The sequence below is a fragment of the Neomonachus schauinslandi genome, chromosome 5, assembly GCF_002201575.2.
Source record: "Neomonachus schauinslandi chromosome 5, ASM220157v2, whole genome shotgun sequence".
In the NCBI taxonomy this organism is placed as follows: Eukaryota; Metazoa; Chordata; class Mammalia; order Carnivora; family Phocidae; genus Neomonachus; species Neomonachus schauinslandi.
Genome location: NC_058407.1, coordinates 47,729,632 through 47,747,731, shown reverse-complemented (window position 1 = coordinate 47,747,731; position 18,100 = coordinate 47,729,632). Strand labels below are relative to the sequence as shown.

The 18,100-nt window shown below is 36.6% G+C and overlaps 1 protein-coding gene across 1 annotated transcript in view; it reads left to right on the top strand.

Annotated features, from left to right (window-relative positions):
- RAP1B (RAP1B, member of RAS oncogene family) overlaps positions 1-14,868 on the top strand; it is a 47,387-nt gene extending 32,519 nt beyond the window's left edge. The window contains exons 2-8 of the mRNA XM_021678676.1: positions 4,324-4,406; positions 5,921-5,989; positions 7,216-7,272; positions 8,259-8,399; positions 10,289-10,432; positions 11,304-11,420; positions 13,621-14,868. Of these exons, the coding sequence (XP_021534351.1) occupies positions 4,350-4,406; positions 5,921-5,989; positions 7,216-7,272; positions 8,259-8,399; positions 10,289-10,432; positions 11,304-11,390 (555 nt within the window). The 5' untranslated portion in view covers positions 4,324-4,349 and the 3' untranslated portion in view covers positions 11,391-11,420; positions 13,621-14,868. The remainder of the gene's footprint in view (positions 1-4,323; positions 4,407-5,920; positions 5,990-7,215; positions 7,273-8,258; positions 8,400-10,288; positions 10,433-11,303; positions 11,421-13,620) is intronic.
- The last annotated feature ends 3,232 nt before the right edge of the window (positions 14,869-18,100 follow it).

Here is an 18,100-nt window from a genome sequence, read left to right as displayed (position 1 = left end):
ATTAAAGAAGTTGACTATTGAATGTTACTTTGTCTCATAATTTTTTCTGTAGTTGCTGTTCCTCTTAAGGTATTAATTTTGACATTTCAAAAGTTGGTCATAAGTCCGGTTGTTAAGTCATACTTGTCAAAATCACAGTTTTTGTCATTTGTCAGTGTAAGTACAAAAGTCAAGATTATATTGGGAGTTTATAAAAAAGAAACAAACACAGTTCTTCCTAGAGAAGGTTGTGGCTTTGACAAAGCAGCCACTAGAGTCAAGAAAAGGGGTATCAGGTTAATTAACTGGGAAGAGGCACATTGGGAACTTTCTGGCTGGCTTAGGCAGTAGAACGTGGGACTCTTGATCTCGGAGTTGTGAGTTCGAACCCTGCGTTGGGTGTAGAGACTACTTAAAAATAAAATCTTCTAAAAAAATCCTGGGGCGCCTGGGTGGCTCAGTCTAAGCATCTGCCTTCGGCTCAGGTCATGATCCCAGGGTCCTGGGATCGAACCCCGCATCGGGCTCCCTGCTCCACAGGAAGCCTGCTTCTCTCTCTCCCACTCCCCCTGCTTTTGTGTTCCCTCTCTCGCTGTGTCTTTCTCTGTCAAATAAATAAATGAAATCTTTAGGGGAAAAAAAAAGTCTTAATGAGGGCTCTGTGGTTGTGAAGGTGTTCGTATATGTCAATTCATTTTACTGTAATATTTAAGATCTGCTTATTTCACTGATATAAATTATTCCTAAATAAAAATGATTTAAGCGTGCTTAAAAAAAAATTTTTTTTAACAAGTGTGTCCTTACAAACAGATTCTCAGGTTCCCTGACCAAGCAGAGGTTAGGAAGGCCCCACATTATCAACAGCCCCATAGATATTGACAATACAGTATGCTGTCAGGAAGCTTATAAGTGACCCAAGGTGACATTTGACCAGTCACTCCCCTCTGCATGAAGAGGCCACCGGTTTTACTCATCTTCAACGTGTAGTTCCTGGAACCAGCTTTTGAATTGGATTGGAGGCTTGTGGGGGCCTGTGCCTCCATCCATTCCAAATGGAGCACTCCCTTATTGAGTGAATGGAAACAAGACAGTCCAGGACAAAACAAAATACATGACAAATTTTTACACAAGTAGATGAACAAAAGCAAAACAATAGCTGAAGAATTAAACTAATGGCAAAAATGTTTACCAAATAGTACACCTCCAAGCCATATCTAAAAGGCTTAATTGCCTTATACCAAGACCTACTTGGTACAAATCCTAGGATAACAAAATAAATTTGGCAATGTGAGCTCAAGGAGCCAGTTGGAGCTTCCATCATTGTTGAGACTGACTCATCTGATAGCAAATTCACTGAACAGATTAGACACAAGCATCCCCTTCAGTACTTTTGTTTGTCTAGGGCATCATTTGGAATGATGTTAAGTGAGGGTTTTAGGTCAAAATATCAAAGAGTGAAAGGCACCATTCAGTATCTGAAACAAAAAAGTACAAAGCTGAAGTTATTGATTGCTAAAGGAAAAGATAATCCTGGTCAGATACTGCCACCCCTGAGCAGACCAGACTTCTAGTCTTACAGGGTTGAAGGAATTTCCAGAGTTCAAAGACAAGTTAAGTGAGTTAATGACAACTGTAGAAACACTTTCATTTCAAGCAAGGCAGTTGTTTAGTTGGCATTTTGATGTGTGTTCATTGAAGTGAATCCTTTTTTTTTTTAATTTTTTTTAGAGAGAAAGAAACAGTGACAAGTTAACAAAAATTGGCACAGCCCAGCTACATAAAGGATAAAAGAATGCAGGGAGATGAGTCTAATTTTATTTGTGTCAAAGTATTTGGTTTACTGTTACTGAAGTATTTGGGATGTTTAGGAAATTCTTATCCCCAAAGTTTTACCGTATTTCCTCTAGATGGGTTCAGAAACACAAACTTGAAGACATCTTTCATTAGAACCCTCAATTTTTAAAAAATATTTCTCAGATCAGTATAAATCTATGTGTTTGGGTAATGTCTGTATGGGACTGGTAGTAGAATTGTCACCTAAGTAATCCTGTTTTTAATTGATTTTTTACATTAAAAGAAGTAAACCTGGGGTGCCTGGGTGGCTCAGACGGCTAAGTGTCTGCCTTTGGCTCAGGTCATGATCCCAGAGTCCTGGGATCAAGTCCTGCGTCAGGCTCCCTGCTCAGCAGGGAGTCTGCTTTTCCCTCTGCCCCTCCCCATAGTCGTGCTCTCTGCCCCCCCCACACGCGCGCACAAAATAAAATCTTTTAAAAAAAAAGAAAAAAATAAAAGAAATAAACCTGACTTCAGTTAAATTTTTACCAAGAGTGGTTTATTTCCTTTTTTTTTTTTTTTTTTTTTTTTTTTGAGAGAAGGGGGTGGGGGGAGGGTGGGGAGAGAGACAGAGGAAGAGAGAGGATCTTAAGCAGGCTCAATGCCCAGCATGGAACCCTGAGATCCTGACCTGAGGCGAAATCAAAAGTCAGGTGCTTAACCAGCTGACCACGCACCCCAAGAGTGATTTCTTTATTCCAAATTTGTGTGCATACTACCATACTGTGTGGAATATTCTTAAAGCTAAACGTTAATTCAACTTTTATTTCATATCCTCTTTCCTAAAATTATAATCTGATAAGAACCATGCAGATCACAAAAATTAAGGAGACAGTATTCAAGAACTGGGGAGAAGTCTGTGGAAATGATGGGTTCAGTAGAAATAAAACATAGTAAGTGGGGAAGTTAGCAGCTAATTTGGTTGGTTGGGTTTTTTGGGCGATTTTTCTCCCATTCAGGAGAAGAGAATATGTTAAATAGTCTACACATCAAAAGTCAGAAATGGAGAAAACTTTGAAAGGAATCCATGGTAATAGACATGGTATCCTAAAGAGAAATAAAGGACTGGCATAGAGAGGTTTTTCTAAGACTAGGTTGGAAGGAAAAATACATAAAGAGATTTAACACAAATAATGCCAAATGGAGTCCATTCTTGATTGACCAACTTTCATAAGTAAGGGGCTCTTGATAATGGCTAGTTTGCAGAAGCATATTCATTCATTGAAGCAAATGGCTATTGATTGATTAAATGCATTTAAACCTGGTAGTTACTTGTTACTATAACTTTAGAACTGTCATTTCTTGATTAAGAAGATTTAGAACCTGGGGCGCCTGGGTGGCTCAGTTGTTAAGCATCTGCCTTCGGCTCAAGGCATGATCCCAGGGTCCTGGGATCGAGCCCCGCATCAGGCTCCCTGCTCTGCGGGAGGCCTGCTTCTCCCTCTCCCACTCCCCCTGCTTGTGTTCCCTCTCTCGCTGTGTCTCTGTCAAATAAATAAATAAAATCTTTTTAAAAAAGACGATTTAGAACCTGTTCTGCTGGCCGCTTTTGTCCCATGGCCACTGACCAATTATTTCTAGGAATGTAGGAGCTTTGTAATTATTTCCCTAGCCTGGAAACTTTTAGGGTCTTCTTTCTCTATTTTTAGTATACTGAAATTTTATGATAATAAGCCTTGGTATGGGTTATTTCTTTTTGGTTTTGTTTTGATTTCCACTTTCATCTTATTGAACACCGTAGTTTTTCAGTCTGGGACTCTTCAGTTCTGTCTCTGATTCCTCACCATTTTCAGGCTCTTTGTACCTCCCCCCACTTCAGGAATAGATATTTGGTCTGCTTCCTCTGCTAATTCATTTACCCAGGGGTCAGCAAATTTTTTCTGTAAATGCCAGATAGTAAATATATAACTACTTAACTGCTATTACAGCAAGACAGCAACCACAGAGAATACACAAATGAATGGACATGGCTGTATTTCAGTAAAACTTTATGTACAAAAACAGGTGATTGGCTGGATTTGTTTGCAGACCTTTGTTTTAGCCATGTTTACTGGAATATTGCTCAGTGAGGACAGGAATTTTTTGTTGTTCATTGGATATATCCCTGTACTTAGTAGGCACTCAGCTACTTGTGACTCAAGGTTACAGATGGCTCAGGAAAGGGAGTTAAACATGCTTGTTACTGCCATCTTGTAACTAGTAAAATACCCCTTCATGCTGTTTTTCAGGCCCCCCCCCTTTTGTTTTTACTTTATAGAGCAAATATTTTATCCTGTTTGAATTTGGGATAGGACTGAAAATCATGTCTGTAACTCTGTGGTTTCTTTCTACCTCTGATGTGATATAAAGAGCCCTACCAGTAGCATCCTTAATAAGTCTTTATGGAATGCGTATATTAGTATGGAAGAGTAATCATTTTTAAACTACTTGCTTGAATATTAATTTATAGAAGAAGCACATGAATACAAAGATATTACCTAAGAATTCTCTCTCTTTTTTTTTCCTTATAAGGTACTAGCTTTTGACAAGTTTGCACCATGCGTGAGTATAAGCTAGTCGTTCTTGGCTCAGGAGGCGTTGGAAAATCTGCTCTGGTAAGTCATTCTCACTGTACCTAAGCTATTCACTGCAACACATGTTCTTTTTCTGTTGAGTTTTAGGTTTTGATTATTTGTTTTCATCTATATGTTAAAGTGAAATCTCAGTGATTTTAGAAGCAATATAATATTTTTCTTGTAATTTTAGTCAGCTTTTAGTTTTACCTGTGTAGATCATATTGTCGCTGGTACATTGGTTCCAGACCAACATGAGATATGCCTGAATACAATTTGGGCTAAGCATAAAGAGTGAGAGCTTATAAATGTGTGTGTGTCCATCTGTATTTCTGAGCCAGATAGGAATGAATTTTGGTCTTTCTCATTGTGACTTGACTTATAATACATATTTTATGTTGGAAGATATTAAATAAAGCTTATAAAAAACCTTTTTCAAATACTACCTTTGACTGTCCAGTTTTCACATTATTTTAGCAGCCATGCTTTCTGTATCAAGAATAGTATAGCAAGGGGCGCCTGGGTGGCTCAGTTGGTTAAGTGACTGCCTTCGGCTCAGGTCATGATCCTGGAGTCCCTGGATCGAGTCCCGCATCGGGCTCCCTGCTTGGCAGGGAGTCTGCTTCTCCCTCTGACCCTCCCCCCTCTCATGTGCTCGCTCTCTCTCATTCTCTCTGTCTCAAATAAATAAAACCTTTAAAAAAAAAAAAAAAGAATAGTATAGCGATTGGGCACCCAGCTGGCTCAGTGGGAAGAGCATGCATGTCTTAATCTTGTGGTTGTGAGTTTGAGCCTCATGTAGGGTGTAGCGATTACTTAAAAATAAAATATTTTTAAAATAATAATAATATAGTGAGAAAAAAGACAGCTTGATGGTAGTGGCTGGGGTAGGGGAGACACTTAGGGAAAATAACTTGATGAGTAGTTCAGTTTAACAAAGCCTCACTATAAAACAGATTGACCATCTCTCTCAGTCACTTAGAATGGCCACCTAGCACAGAACTTGATGTTTGGATTAAACTGCAAAATTTTTTCATTTGTGTATATATCCAAAGTGATGAGGAGGTGTCTTGAGGGTATGTACTTGTGTACACAAAACAACTAGCCTCTTTCTAATTAAAATTCAGATTTAAGCTGTTAATGACTGAAACAGAAGACATTTTAAAAATTTGCTTAAATTTATAAGCATTTGGACTGTTGATTTCGGCTCAGGTTCTTCAGATCGCTCCACACTGGGCATGAAGCCTGCTTTAGATTCTCTCTCCCTCTCCCAAAGCCCCTCCCCCCACTCTTTCTCTCTCTAAAAATAAAATAAATTAAAAAAATTTTAAATATATGAGCTCTAAAATTAGAATTACCTAATAGGGAGCATAGTGATTAGTAATGTTTTTAAAAAGCTTTCTAAGTTAATTTTCTCACAAAATGCATACATTAAAAATAGTAGTGGTTATGTTTTCATCAATGGTATAACTAGCTGTGTGAAATCAGTAGCTCAAAGCATACAGATTTGGATTTGTTGTTTTCTTTAAGTATAAATGGTGTGCTTTTTTTCCCAGACTGTACAGTTTGTTCAAGGAATTTTTGTTGAAAAATATGATCCTACGATAGAAGATTCTTATAGAAAGGTATGTGTTACTCTAGAACGCTTTTGCTTTTGACTTTACTGTAAATATAAGTTCTTAGTTTTAGCTTTGTAATTGCTGAATGTTGTTCATAAAGTCGGATGAAGAAGCAAGAGTTTATTTATAAAATTAGGAAAAATTCACACTTGATTATTTCCTGGCATTGTGTCCTTACCAGTTAATGAGAATCATAAAACACTTGCTCTTGTGTGTTCTCTCTCTCTCATTCTCTCCTCGCCCCCCTTTCAGAGAATTTTAAATTTATCCTGACCCTGAAATTGTAATTTGACACAAACTTCAGAATTAGGCCATCTGTTTCAAGTGATAGTTCTGTCCCGCCACCCCCAACACCACCAAAGACTGAATACTCTCAGGCTCCCTTCTTTTTAAACTAGAGATGGAAATACAGAAGTCTCCCTAACTTTCTATGTAATAACTCTTTGAGAAAGTGTACTGCTCATAATAGAGTTACTTCTATGTCCACTAACACAACATGTGACAATAAAACTTAATATGCAGACATTTTTAATTTAGTAGGAGGAGAGTTATCTCCACACTTTTATGTAACAGCCAGTTTGACCCCTATTGCTGCGTAGATACTGTTTCTATTCTTTCCTTTGTGTCCACAGTCTACCAAAGAAACTGGAATTCTCTTCTTGCTCCTCAGCTGTGAGGCATTATTACTCTTTTCTTTCTGCATCTAATTCTAAACAACTTCTTTTCCTAGGAAATGTTAGGTGGAAAGGGGTCACAGGGATATATAACTTATTTGCTGTGTGTCTTCTGCTTCTTTGCTACCAGAAACGTTGTTCCAGTATGGTGAAGGGGATGTAGTTATCTAGAGAAATGAAGATATATCTAAATGGAGTATGGCAGTGTTGAGATAGACAAAATGACTTCTGATCTTACTGGAACTAGTACTGGTTTTAAAAAATTTTTGAGCTATTTTGAAATCATTTCCTCCCCAGAATTAAGTTCTGAGTGATTCACACTGAGCTTGGATCTTATAGGTATCCTTATGTTGAGAAGACGTGATTTTTGCACCTAATATAATTTGGGGCTCAGTGGACCTCAATTATATAGCTATTTTTTCTCCTGTTTTATTCTGGTATTATGTGAAACTAGTTGTAAAGTTAGAATAATCTCTCCCTACTTAAATATTAGTTTTTGTATATAAGGTATTCTTTTACACATTAAAAAATGAAGGTGTATTTTAATTTTTCCCCCAGCAAGTTGAAGTAGATGCACAACAGTGTATGCTTGAAATCTTGGATACTGCAGGAACGGTATGTAAAACAAATACCAAAGTATATGCACAATTTGTGCAATATTAACCTTGTAAATGCTAGTACTCTATAGACAAATACTAGTTAAGCTTATTTAAAAGCTTACTACTTGCATTAAATCTTACAGCTGTTTTTCTTACTCTCGAGTTCTATTTTGTGTGTGTGTGTGCGCGCTTTGTAATCGCAGTGGGTCATTTATTGAAGAAATAAATAGAAATTTGTTTGAATGAGGGGTGCCTGGGTGGTTCAGTTGGTTAAGCATCTGCCTTCGGCTCAGGTCATCATCCCAGGGTTCTGGGATCGAGCCCCGCATCAGGCTCCCTGCTTAGCAGGAAGGAAGCCTGCTTCTCCCTCTGCCTGCCGTTCCCCCTGCTTGTGCCCTTGCTCTGTCTATCCCTCTCTCGGACAAATAAATAAATAAAATCTTTAAAAAAAAAAAAAGTATAGACCAACTAGATTTGTTGGTATCTGAAGGTGAAGGGAAGATTTATTCTGGATATATGGTATCCCTTCATCTAATATATTTGAGTACCTGTTATGTGTCATGGACTGTATTCTTACTTGTAAAGGCTCACGGTTTAGTGAAGGAGGAAAAGTGTGAGGAAATGGCAAGATGTAGGTAAGCATGCTGGTGGGCCCCTTAGAGCTAGAGTATTGTGAACTTGCTGTGAGTAACTTGGGGATTCAGTTTTGGTACCCTATATATTATATATTAAAAAGCTTTTAAATAGCTTTTGGAGAAAGTATATTTCTTTCCCACTTAAGTATATTTATTGCACATAAATCTGCTTTGGTTTATTATTGTTAAATAAAAACTTCATGAAATAGCAGTTTTTCAAATAGCATCTTGCCACAGGCTATAATTTTAAGAAATGTTACATAACACTACTGTATTCTTCATTGAGCTCTAATTATAGACTTTAAAAATTGTCAAATTAACTGTCAGAACTTTATTGTTTTTTAATGATCCTTTCTTTCTGCTGTAGGAACAATTTACTGCAATGAGAGATTTATACATGAAAAATGGACAGGGCTTTGCATTAGTTTATTCCATCACAGCACAGTCCACATTTAATGATTTACAAGACCTGAGAGAACAGATTCTTCGAGTTAAAGACACTGATGATGTAAGCTGACTTCCTAATAAATATATTTTTTTTCAAACTCTTAGTGTAGTGATAACCAATTTAATAATTTGAATTTAAATCCAACTTAAAGTTAATGGGTTTTGGGGAGGGAGGTTTCAAAATCTTTTTTCCTTAAAAGGCAAAAATACATCTTTAACATTCATGCGTATTTTCAAATATATATAATGTGGAAAGTGAGAAATAACTTTCGTCTCTCCTTAACCTGTGTAAAATAAACTTTATAGCCTTCCTATTTTAAATAATCATTTGGTGGGGAGGAAGGAAAGATGTGGGTGGCAGATGTTACTAATAGATGTTCTGGCCATATTTCTGGTAGATTTAAGAGCCTTTCTAACAATCAAAAACTACATATGAACACATCTCAAACAACTGACAGAAAAAGAACATCATAATACTTTTAAAAGGAAGCCAACCAATACATTAGAGTCTAACATTAATTTGCATGCCCCTTACAGTGTACCATAATGGAGTTTAATCCCTGTAAGAAACTTCAGAAGGATTACTTTAATTCCTCATCGTAATATAGATAGCGGTGGTTCTCAAAATTGATCTTGCATCAACATTACCTGTAAATCTGGTTAAAACAGGTAGGCCTCACTCCCAGAGTTTCTGATTCAGTAGGTCGAGAACAGGGCTCAAGAATTTACATTTCTAACAGGTTTCCAGATGGTGTTGATGCTGCTGGGGTCTGGGGACCACACTTTTAAAAACCACTGTATTATGTATATAATTTAATTATAAGCAAATATTGTGAGGGTTCAGAGGCATCTGTGGGAAATGTTGCCATTTCCTAGACTTCTGAAACAGGAGAACTTTGGGGGATTCTTACATATTTACAGCTCAGTGACCATTTCTCAATTAGTAAGTCTGTTTTCTACCGTCTCTGATAAGTAGTTTTCTATCACTTACATTGAATAAGTATGAATATAAAAGTCTGTATCTGTTCCTAAAAACCAGAGTTCTTGGTACTCCTAATTTGGATCTTTTTCCAAAAATCTCCAGAAAGCCAGCGTCTAAATGATTAATAGGAATTTTTCAGAATAAGTATTATTTATCTCTATAGTGTCCTCGTAAAATAGATACCACATGATTGAGGTGGTCTAAATTTTTGATAAGTTAAGATGATTTTACTTCTGGCTTTTAATATAGACTATATGAGAAATTAAAAATTCTACTTTAGGGGCTTTCCAGATTTCTCCTTTCTGTGTTATGAAATTGAGAATGATTATTTGATAAATGCATATCAGTAAATCAGAAAACTTGAAGTTGATTCACATCCCTTAGAAAAACATTTTAAAATTTTGAAATATATTATGGTTTTTCATAATAATATCCTTTTGTAATTTATTTTTTAAAAGGTTTTGTGTTTTGCTTACTATATTTAGTTATAAGTCCGTTGGGACATAATTTTAAGGGTTTTTTCCCCCTCTTTTATAAGTAGATCATATCTTGTTTTCTAAAAATTTCACATGAAAGGTTCTTAACAAGGTTAAGGCTTTCATATTTAACTGTAAATTTTATTACATATTATTCAGTATTTTTCTCTGGCATAAAAAGTAATCCTTAGGGTTGACTCTTAGAATTCTTTGGTTTTGCCATAAGAGACTCTTCATCTAAGGAAACAAACTGAGGGTTGCTGGAGTGGAGGGGGGTGGGAGGGATGGGGTGGCTGGGTGATGGACATTGGGGAGGGTATGTGTTGTGGTGAGCACTATGTATTGTGTAAGACTGATGAATCACAGACCTGTACCCCTGATACAAATAATACATTATGTTAATTTTTTTTAAAAAAGAATTCTTTGGTTTTGAATTTATATAGCATACTTATTTACTTTTTTTTACCCTCACAATTTTTTTGATATTTTTAGGTTCCAATGATTCTGGTTGGTAATAAGTGTGACTTGGAAGATGAAAGAGTTGTAGGAAAGGAACAAGGTCAAAACCTAGCAAGACAGTGGAACAACTGTGCATTCTTAGAATCTTCTGCAAAATCAAAAATAAATGTTAATGAGGTATGGTGAAATACACTTTAAAAAACTCTTGATTTGGAATTCAGCATTTAAAATTAATGAAAAATAACGTGTGTGTATTAACACAACCTTAGGTTAATGGTTACTCCGGGTGCTTTGTTGATCTTACGGGCAAAAATCTTATGTTAAATATATGCATGTTAATAAGCAACAATGCTAGAATTTACTATGAGAAAAAGGAAGACTGGGGTGCCCAGGTGGCTCAGTCAGTTAAGCATCTGCCTTCAGCTAAGGTCATGATCGCAGGGTCCTGCAGGGTCGAGTCCCGCATCAGGCTCCCTGCTCAACCGGGAGTCTGCTTCTCCCTCTACCCCTCCCCCCGCTCATGATCTCTCTCTCTCTCTCTCAAATAAGTAAATAAAGTCTTTAAAAAAAGAAAAAGGAAGACTGGACAGGAAAGAATAGGGGTGGGAAAGACAGGATTAAGTATTCAGGTATATATATGTGAGATGCAGGATGTTTTATAAAAGATGGAGACAAATTCAAGAAGGCCTGCATGGTTCTTGCCTTGAAGGGGCTTAAGTCATGTTGTAGGGTAAAAGATAACATAGAAAAATTTGAAGAGTAAAGGATTGTTTTCTTTGAATGATGCTAAATGTTCTAATGATCTACAGTAAGATCTCTGCTGCTCCTTAACTTAGTACTTTAAGGAGAACAGTTTTATCCCTCCCAAAAAAACAAAAGCATTTGGCAGTTATAGGACTACCCGGTTTTACTTACTCTTTAACTGAACAGAATATTTGTTGGAGTTCATATGTATCTATGGAAAGTTAAGTTTTCATTTTCTTTTTTTCTTTTTTTTGGGGGAGGGGGTTCCTGTAAATTTAAAAACCAAAAAAAACTTTGTTTGCAGATCTTTTATGATCTAGTGCGGCAAATTAACAGAAAAACTCCAGTGCCTGGGAAGACCCGCAAAAAGTCAACATGTCAGCTGCTTTAATATATTAGATGCATTGTAGCTCTGAGCCAGGTATGTTAATTTATCTTTTTCTCTATTTTTATATTCTTTTCCTCTAACTTTTAACCTCAACTTCATTAAGGGCACTCTTTAAAGAAAACAAGTATAGAATGTTTTGTTCTAAAAAAAAAAAAAAAAAATGGTTACTTCTTTTTAAGATATCCATGAGTTAGTATGATATCCTAGGAATTAAAATAATTATTTCCTTTATATATCATCATCAAAAGTAGGGTATTCCACATAAGTGAATATTCTAGGTAAGTTCATCCAATATATACTTAAGCCCCATTGGGACACTGGTTTGTGCTGACAGTACAGTGGTGAACAAAACCAACCTTCTTTCCTTTCCTTAAACTAATTCACGTGGAAGAGTCAGACAAATAATTGCAAAACATGATAAATGCGGGATAGACTAAGTCCAGCACAGTACTGGTAATAAGAACCCTGACACATTTATCATATGCTAGCACTCTTAGTATTGTCCGCAAATTCATTGAATTCTCACAACAATCCTATGAGGCAAGAGCTATTATTCCCATATTACAGATGAGAGAAGTAAAGCACAAAAAAGATTATTACTTGTTCAAGCCCTGCAGTTAGTGTAAATAGTGGGCCAAAATTTGAATCCTGTGATCTGAGTGCATGGCTCAGAATTTGAGTGATGAATTGGCTCCCAAGCCCGTGCTTAGTCACTGTGCTGTTATGGGTTATATAGGAGCATGTATAACTGGGACACCAAATTAGTCAGATGTAAACTGCGGATTCAGGGAAAATCTGTCAAAGTAAGAGACATCTAAGCTAATATCCGAAGAGTTCTCAGGCAGAGAAAACCACAGAAACAACTCAGAGATGAGACAGCAAAGGAGAACTGAACATACAACATTTTTATCTAGTTTTTGAAAACAATCATATTAAATGAGTTAATACTTGTAAGTCAATTAGATCAGTGCCTGGTACTTGGTAAACCCTCAACTATTAGCTGCTGCTCTTTGCCAGTGAGAATGGCTTTTTGCTCCTTTATCCTTAAAACTATATTTTACTCTATCTACCCTTATCCTTGGGAACTTGTAGTGTTTGTGGCTCCGCTGCTTCCTGTGTTAGTTAAATGGCCCTCTTGGTGGCACCCTGATTCTGTATCTTAGAGAGTTTGTCTCTTCTCTCCATGTAAGGCTCTCATTCCTCAACACATGCCCATTCCTAGCAGCACTTACGTGTGTGAACTCTACACTCCAATCTGCCCTATCCAATTTGCCACAGTCGGTTTGCTAGGATTTAGAAAATTACCAAACTCATTCAGACTCTGAGGGCTTAAAGTTCAAGGCATTTATGAAAATTGTCTCAGCAGCCACATCTATATTAACAGCGTTTCTGGAACTTGCAACAAGTCTGAACCCCAGAAAAACAGTAAAAAGAAAACTTTTTTTAGCCTAGGAATGTATGCAGAAGATCATCCAAAGTAAATAAATACTTGGCAGATAATGAGTTCTGATTTTACCTTTTTTTATATCACTTAGTTTTTCTAAGTTTAATTACATATGATTTTAGTGTAATACCAGCTTTTTCTGACATCCATCTTCAAGTTGATAGAATTTGTTTCAATATGGAATTAGAACATTTATAACTGTCAACTGTAGAGCCATCATGAAATAAATTCTTTTTTGTCTACTCTGACCAGCTTTGTAGCCACTCTTCCTGGAAGAGTAAGGACGAAAGGTCTTGATTTTCTGATCTTAGAAGCCCTAATTAGATGTGCATTCTATACTTACGATGTAATTCTAGGATTGGAAACACTCATTTTGTTAATATTGCTATATCTTTTTTAATCCTAATTCTAATAAAGTTGATCTGACCTAAAATTTTAATGTGGTGTTTTCTGTTTTTTTTCTCCTTTTAATCTTTGGAAGGTAATACACAGAAATTTGCACCACTAAGGTACATTCCCTTTTTGTGTCTAAAACTTTCATTTGTCTGGCTTTCAGGAGGGCAGCAGAGTAGGTGAAGTCATTCTAAAAAAGATGAAAATGTCTACCCATGCTTTACTTTGCTATGAGTTGTGTGGTATATTGTCATACATTGTCATGAATGTAATGACAAGAGCCTGCATTATATTCATTTCTAACACTTAAAACACTGTTGCTTTAATGTGTTCCTTTGGATCTGTAGTGTGCTGTTTTCAACTCATGTTTTCAATTTAATTTTTTCCTTTCGACAGGTCTGAAGAACTGTTGCCCAATTCAACAGTGCCAGCATTCCAACTTTGTTAACCTACCAACATCTTAAGTGGACTTTCTGTGGTGGTACCCTTTAAGAGGCGGATGAAAGCTACTACATCAATTTGCACATTCTAATCACTTTCCAGTATCACAAGAGAGATTTTTACTTAGATAATAGTCCTAGAGTATGCAGCTGGTAAAACCAGAGGCTACAATCCAGTATTACTGCTAAGAGACATTTTTCATCCACCAATGTTGTACATGTATGAAAATGGTGTACTGTATACTTTAACATGCCCCATACTTTGTATTGGAGAGTACAATAATGTAAATCCTAAAAGCACCACTATTTTAGCATAATAAAAGAAAGTCCAAAGAGCTCCTATATAGACTACTCCAGATAACTTCGCTTCTTTGATACTTGTAGCTTATTGTAATTTTTTTTAAGAAATTCAAGGTCATTATCATTGTATTGTACAAATAAGCGCTTTGATTAACACAGCTATATAGTTTTTTTAATTTTTAAAAAAACCTGTGGAGACAGTGATCTTGTCTTTAAAATACGATAGTCCTTTCAGTATAATGTCTTAGATTAAAGACATTGCCTTTAATATCTGTTGGGAAGGAAATGTCCAGACTTTTCAAATCTTTTATTATATGTTTCCTTTTTTTGTTTACATAGGGAACAATGTTTATAGTTGTGTGTACAGTGGGGGTCTACAACAAGAAGTGTATATTTTCAAACAATTTTTTAATGATTTAACAATTTTTGTAAATCATTTTCAGGCTTCTGCAGCTGTAGATTCTCACTGTGAATCCCTTGCTTGCTCATGCATAAGTGTATTTGCAATACCAAATATACAGGTTTAGTATTTTTGCCTGTTAGTGATTGTTTCACATGTGTAACGTTTTGGTTGAGATGTTAAATGGTGGACGAGTACTGTGGATGTGAATGTGGGAAGTAATTTTAATCATGTGTAATTGGTCACAAGGCCTAAGTTGCAGTAACTATTGCTGTTTTATTTAACAATGCCTTGTTGCTTTGTATGCATTAACCGTTTGGGTGTAAAGATTGTGTGTCTATCCAACAGGGAGCCACAGTATTTAAATTGACCAACCTAATGTTACAACTACTTTGAGGTGGCCAAATGTAAACTAAAAGCCTTAATTAAAGTGGTGCAATTTTGTATAACTTAGCATCAGTAGTTCAATAAATTTGGATTGCCATGCAAGGGCTTGCATTATAATTACTTGCCACTTGAATGTGTGTTTTATGTAATGTTTTAACAGTGCTAGCAAATAAATATGGGTTTAACTTCTTTTTAAATGTAATAGGTGCATTTTACATGGTGTCGTTTCATAATTTAACATTTGGGCAAGCCAGGTTGATTCATTGATTATAGAAATAATGAGTGAAAGATGTCAGATTTTTTCCCTAGTCCTGTTTGAATATCCACATAACCACCTTTTGAGTTTTTTCTTGGGAAAGAATTTTGTAAATCAAGCAATATTGCTTATGAATATATGCTTTCTGGGTAATGTTCAGTGGTTCTTTGAGGTGTAGGAGAAAGAATTGAAAATACTTTGATAGCTGTTATCCTTATGGATTTTTTTAAAAATATAGGATGAAGTTATACTAAGAATATTAGGGTTATAAAGATCTTTGAATGAAGTGGACTCAAGAACTACTTTCTTTTTAGATAATCTGTCTTTTAGGTGTGCTATAATTCAATTCTTTTTTGAAATTTTTTTTTTTTTAAGATTTTATTTATTTATTCATGAGAGACAGAGAGGCAGAGGGAGAAGCAGGCTCCCAAGGAGCAGAGAGCCTGATGCAGGACTCGATCCCAGGACCCTGGGATTGTGACCTGAGCCGAAGGCAGACGCTTAACCATCTGAGCCACCCAGGCGCCCTCTTTTTTGAAATTTTTAAACAAATCTTAACTCAAAACTTTCTCAAAGTATTTTTGCCAGTCACTGGAGCATATCCACAATCAACTAGTGATATCATCTAATTTAGGAGTGGGTGCTAAGCTCTTAAATATATATGCTATTTGAATGGAACATTTAAAGGCTTTCATTTTAAGAAGAAAAAGATATGGGCGCCTGGGTGGCTCAGTTGGTTAAGCGACTGCCTTCGGCTCAGGTCATGATCCTGGAGTCCCTGGATCGAGTCCCGCATCGGGCTCCCTGCTCAGCGGGAAGCCTGCTTCTCCCTCTCCCACTCCCGCTGCTTGTGTTCCCTCTCTTGCTGTATCTCTCTCTGTCAAATAAATAAAATCTTAAAAAAAAAAAAAAGAAAAAGATTATTCCTTACAAATTTAACTCCGAGAGTTCCGTGTATTTAAAGGTTTTATGTATCTAAAGAAAAAAATACTCTCTCAGAAGGCCCACTTAATTAAGAAACTCGTCTTGGCAGAACTGGTTTTATTTATAGTCACTGGGAGAAAGTTAAACCCCCCAAAAAGTGGGATTATAGAGCACTAAAATCACTTCAATTTACTATGTCCGATTATACCCATTTGACCTTTGTAGGTACCGCCATTAATTCAGTTACTTTTAATAAATGTTGCCTGCCAGCTATGCACTAGGCTGAATTCTAGGCTCTTTTTTTTTTTTTTTTTAAGATTTGTTTATTTTAGGGTGGGGGAGAGGGGGAGAGAGAATCCTCAAGCAGACCCTGTGCTGAGCAGGGAGCCCAGCACAAGGCTCAGTCCCACAACCCTGAGATCATGACCTGACCCGAAATCAAGAGTCCGATACTTAACCAACTGAGCCACCCAGGCGCCCCCGGAGTTCTAGGCTCTTAAAAACAAATATTCAGATAAGGTCAAGTGTTCTAGGTCTGAGTATAGAGCAACAACTGAGATGAACTTAAGACCCTGCCGTTCTAGAATTTATACTTTATTATAGAGCTTCTCAGCCTCAGCACTATGGCTGTTTTGTGCTGGATAATGAGTTGTTGGGGAGCTGTCTTGTGCATTATAGGATTTTTAGCAGCGTATCTGGTATCTACCCTCTAGATGCCAATAGTACCACCCCTATCCCCAAGTTGCGACAACCAAAATTGTCTCCAAACATTGCCAAGTGTTTTCCAGTTAGATTCAGGGATGTGGATGTTGAAGGGCAAAATAACCTGATGGAGAACCACTGATCTGATGGTAAGCAACACATTAGTTACAAATTAGTGTTAGGGGAACAAAATGGACAGTTTAATATAACAAATAAGACTGGGCTTCCCTAGAACCATATTTCTTGGGTTTCTAATCCCAGCTCTACTACTTCCTAGCATATAACACTACTTAGGTGCCTCTGTTCCTTTACCTGTAAAATGGGAATGATAATAACACCTACTTCATGAAGAGTTAAAGAGAGTGTCGTAAATGCCAGTGCCACCCTCTTGGTCATTTTTTTTTTTTAATTTTTTATTTTGCTACTAGAAATAGGACTGTGGTTTGGCAAAAAGCATCATTGTCTCATACAAAATAGTAACTAGCATAGGAATGCAACTCCTGCAGATGGACTTTTCTGGTGCTTAAATGGAAAAATACTAAAATAATTCAGTCAGAAAAGTCATGAGTTCTTTTTCATGTCCCCACGGATACTTGGATAAACTTGAATTTTAAGAGAAAACCAGAATGACATTTCACCCAATTTTTTCTTAAAAAAAAAATGTATAAAACCCCTGCTTTGACTTTTATGTTGATGCAGCTGCTTTTTTCTTACATACATAACCTTTATCATGTGGACATTAGTAGTAGAAAGTTTTAAAACCTCCAATTAATGAAAGTAAATTTTGCTTTGCTTTCATCTCCTCTTTAGATGTAGATGTGGGGCAGCAAACTTAGAATCAAAACTTATCACCACAATGTTTTTTCTTTTGGTTTACTTCAATCTGTGTCTTCATTGAATTTAATCTCCATCTATTATTCTGTCTCCTCCCTTTTAAATCTTGGAAATGTAGAAAGGAGTTACAGTATTTTATAATTAATACTCCTATGACTTTATTTTAGAAATCTTAGTGTTTTCAGGCTTTTAAACTATTGGTGAGTCTTAACAAATTGTGTTTTATAGGACTCATTTTTTTTTTAATATTTATTTGGGAGAGAGCACAAGTGGGGTGAGGGGCAGAGGGAGAATCAGGTTCCCCACGAGCAGGGAGCCCAGTGCACGGGGCTTGATCCCAGGATTCCAGGATCATGACCTGAGCCAAAGGCAGACACCCAACCAACTGAGCCACCCGGCACCCCAGTAGGACTCAAATTATTTTTTAAGATTTTTTATTTTTTTAATTGAGAGTGAGAGAGGTGAGGGGTAGAGGGAGAGAGAGAAGCAGACTTTCTGCTGAGTAAGGAGCTCCATGCGGGACTCAATACAGGGACCCCAGGATGATGACATTTAACTGCACCACCCAGGCGCCCTCAAATTTTTGTTTTAATCTATAATTTGTTAACAGTGCATGGTACATCTGGTGTTTTA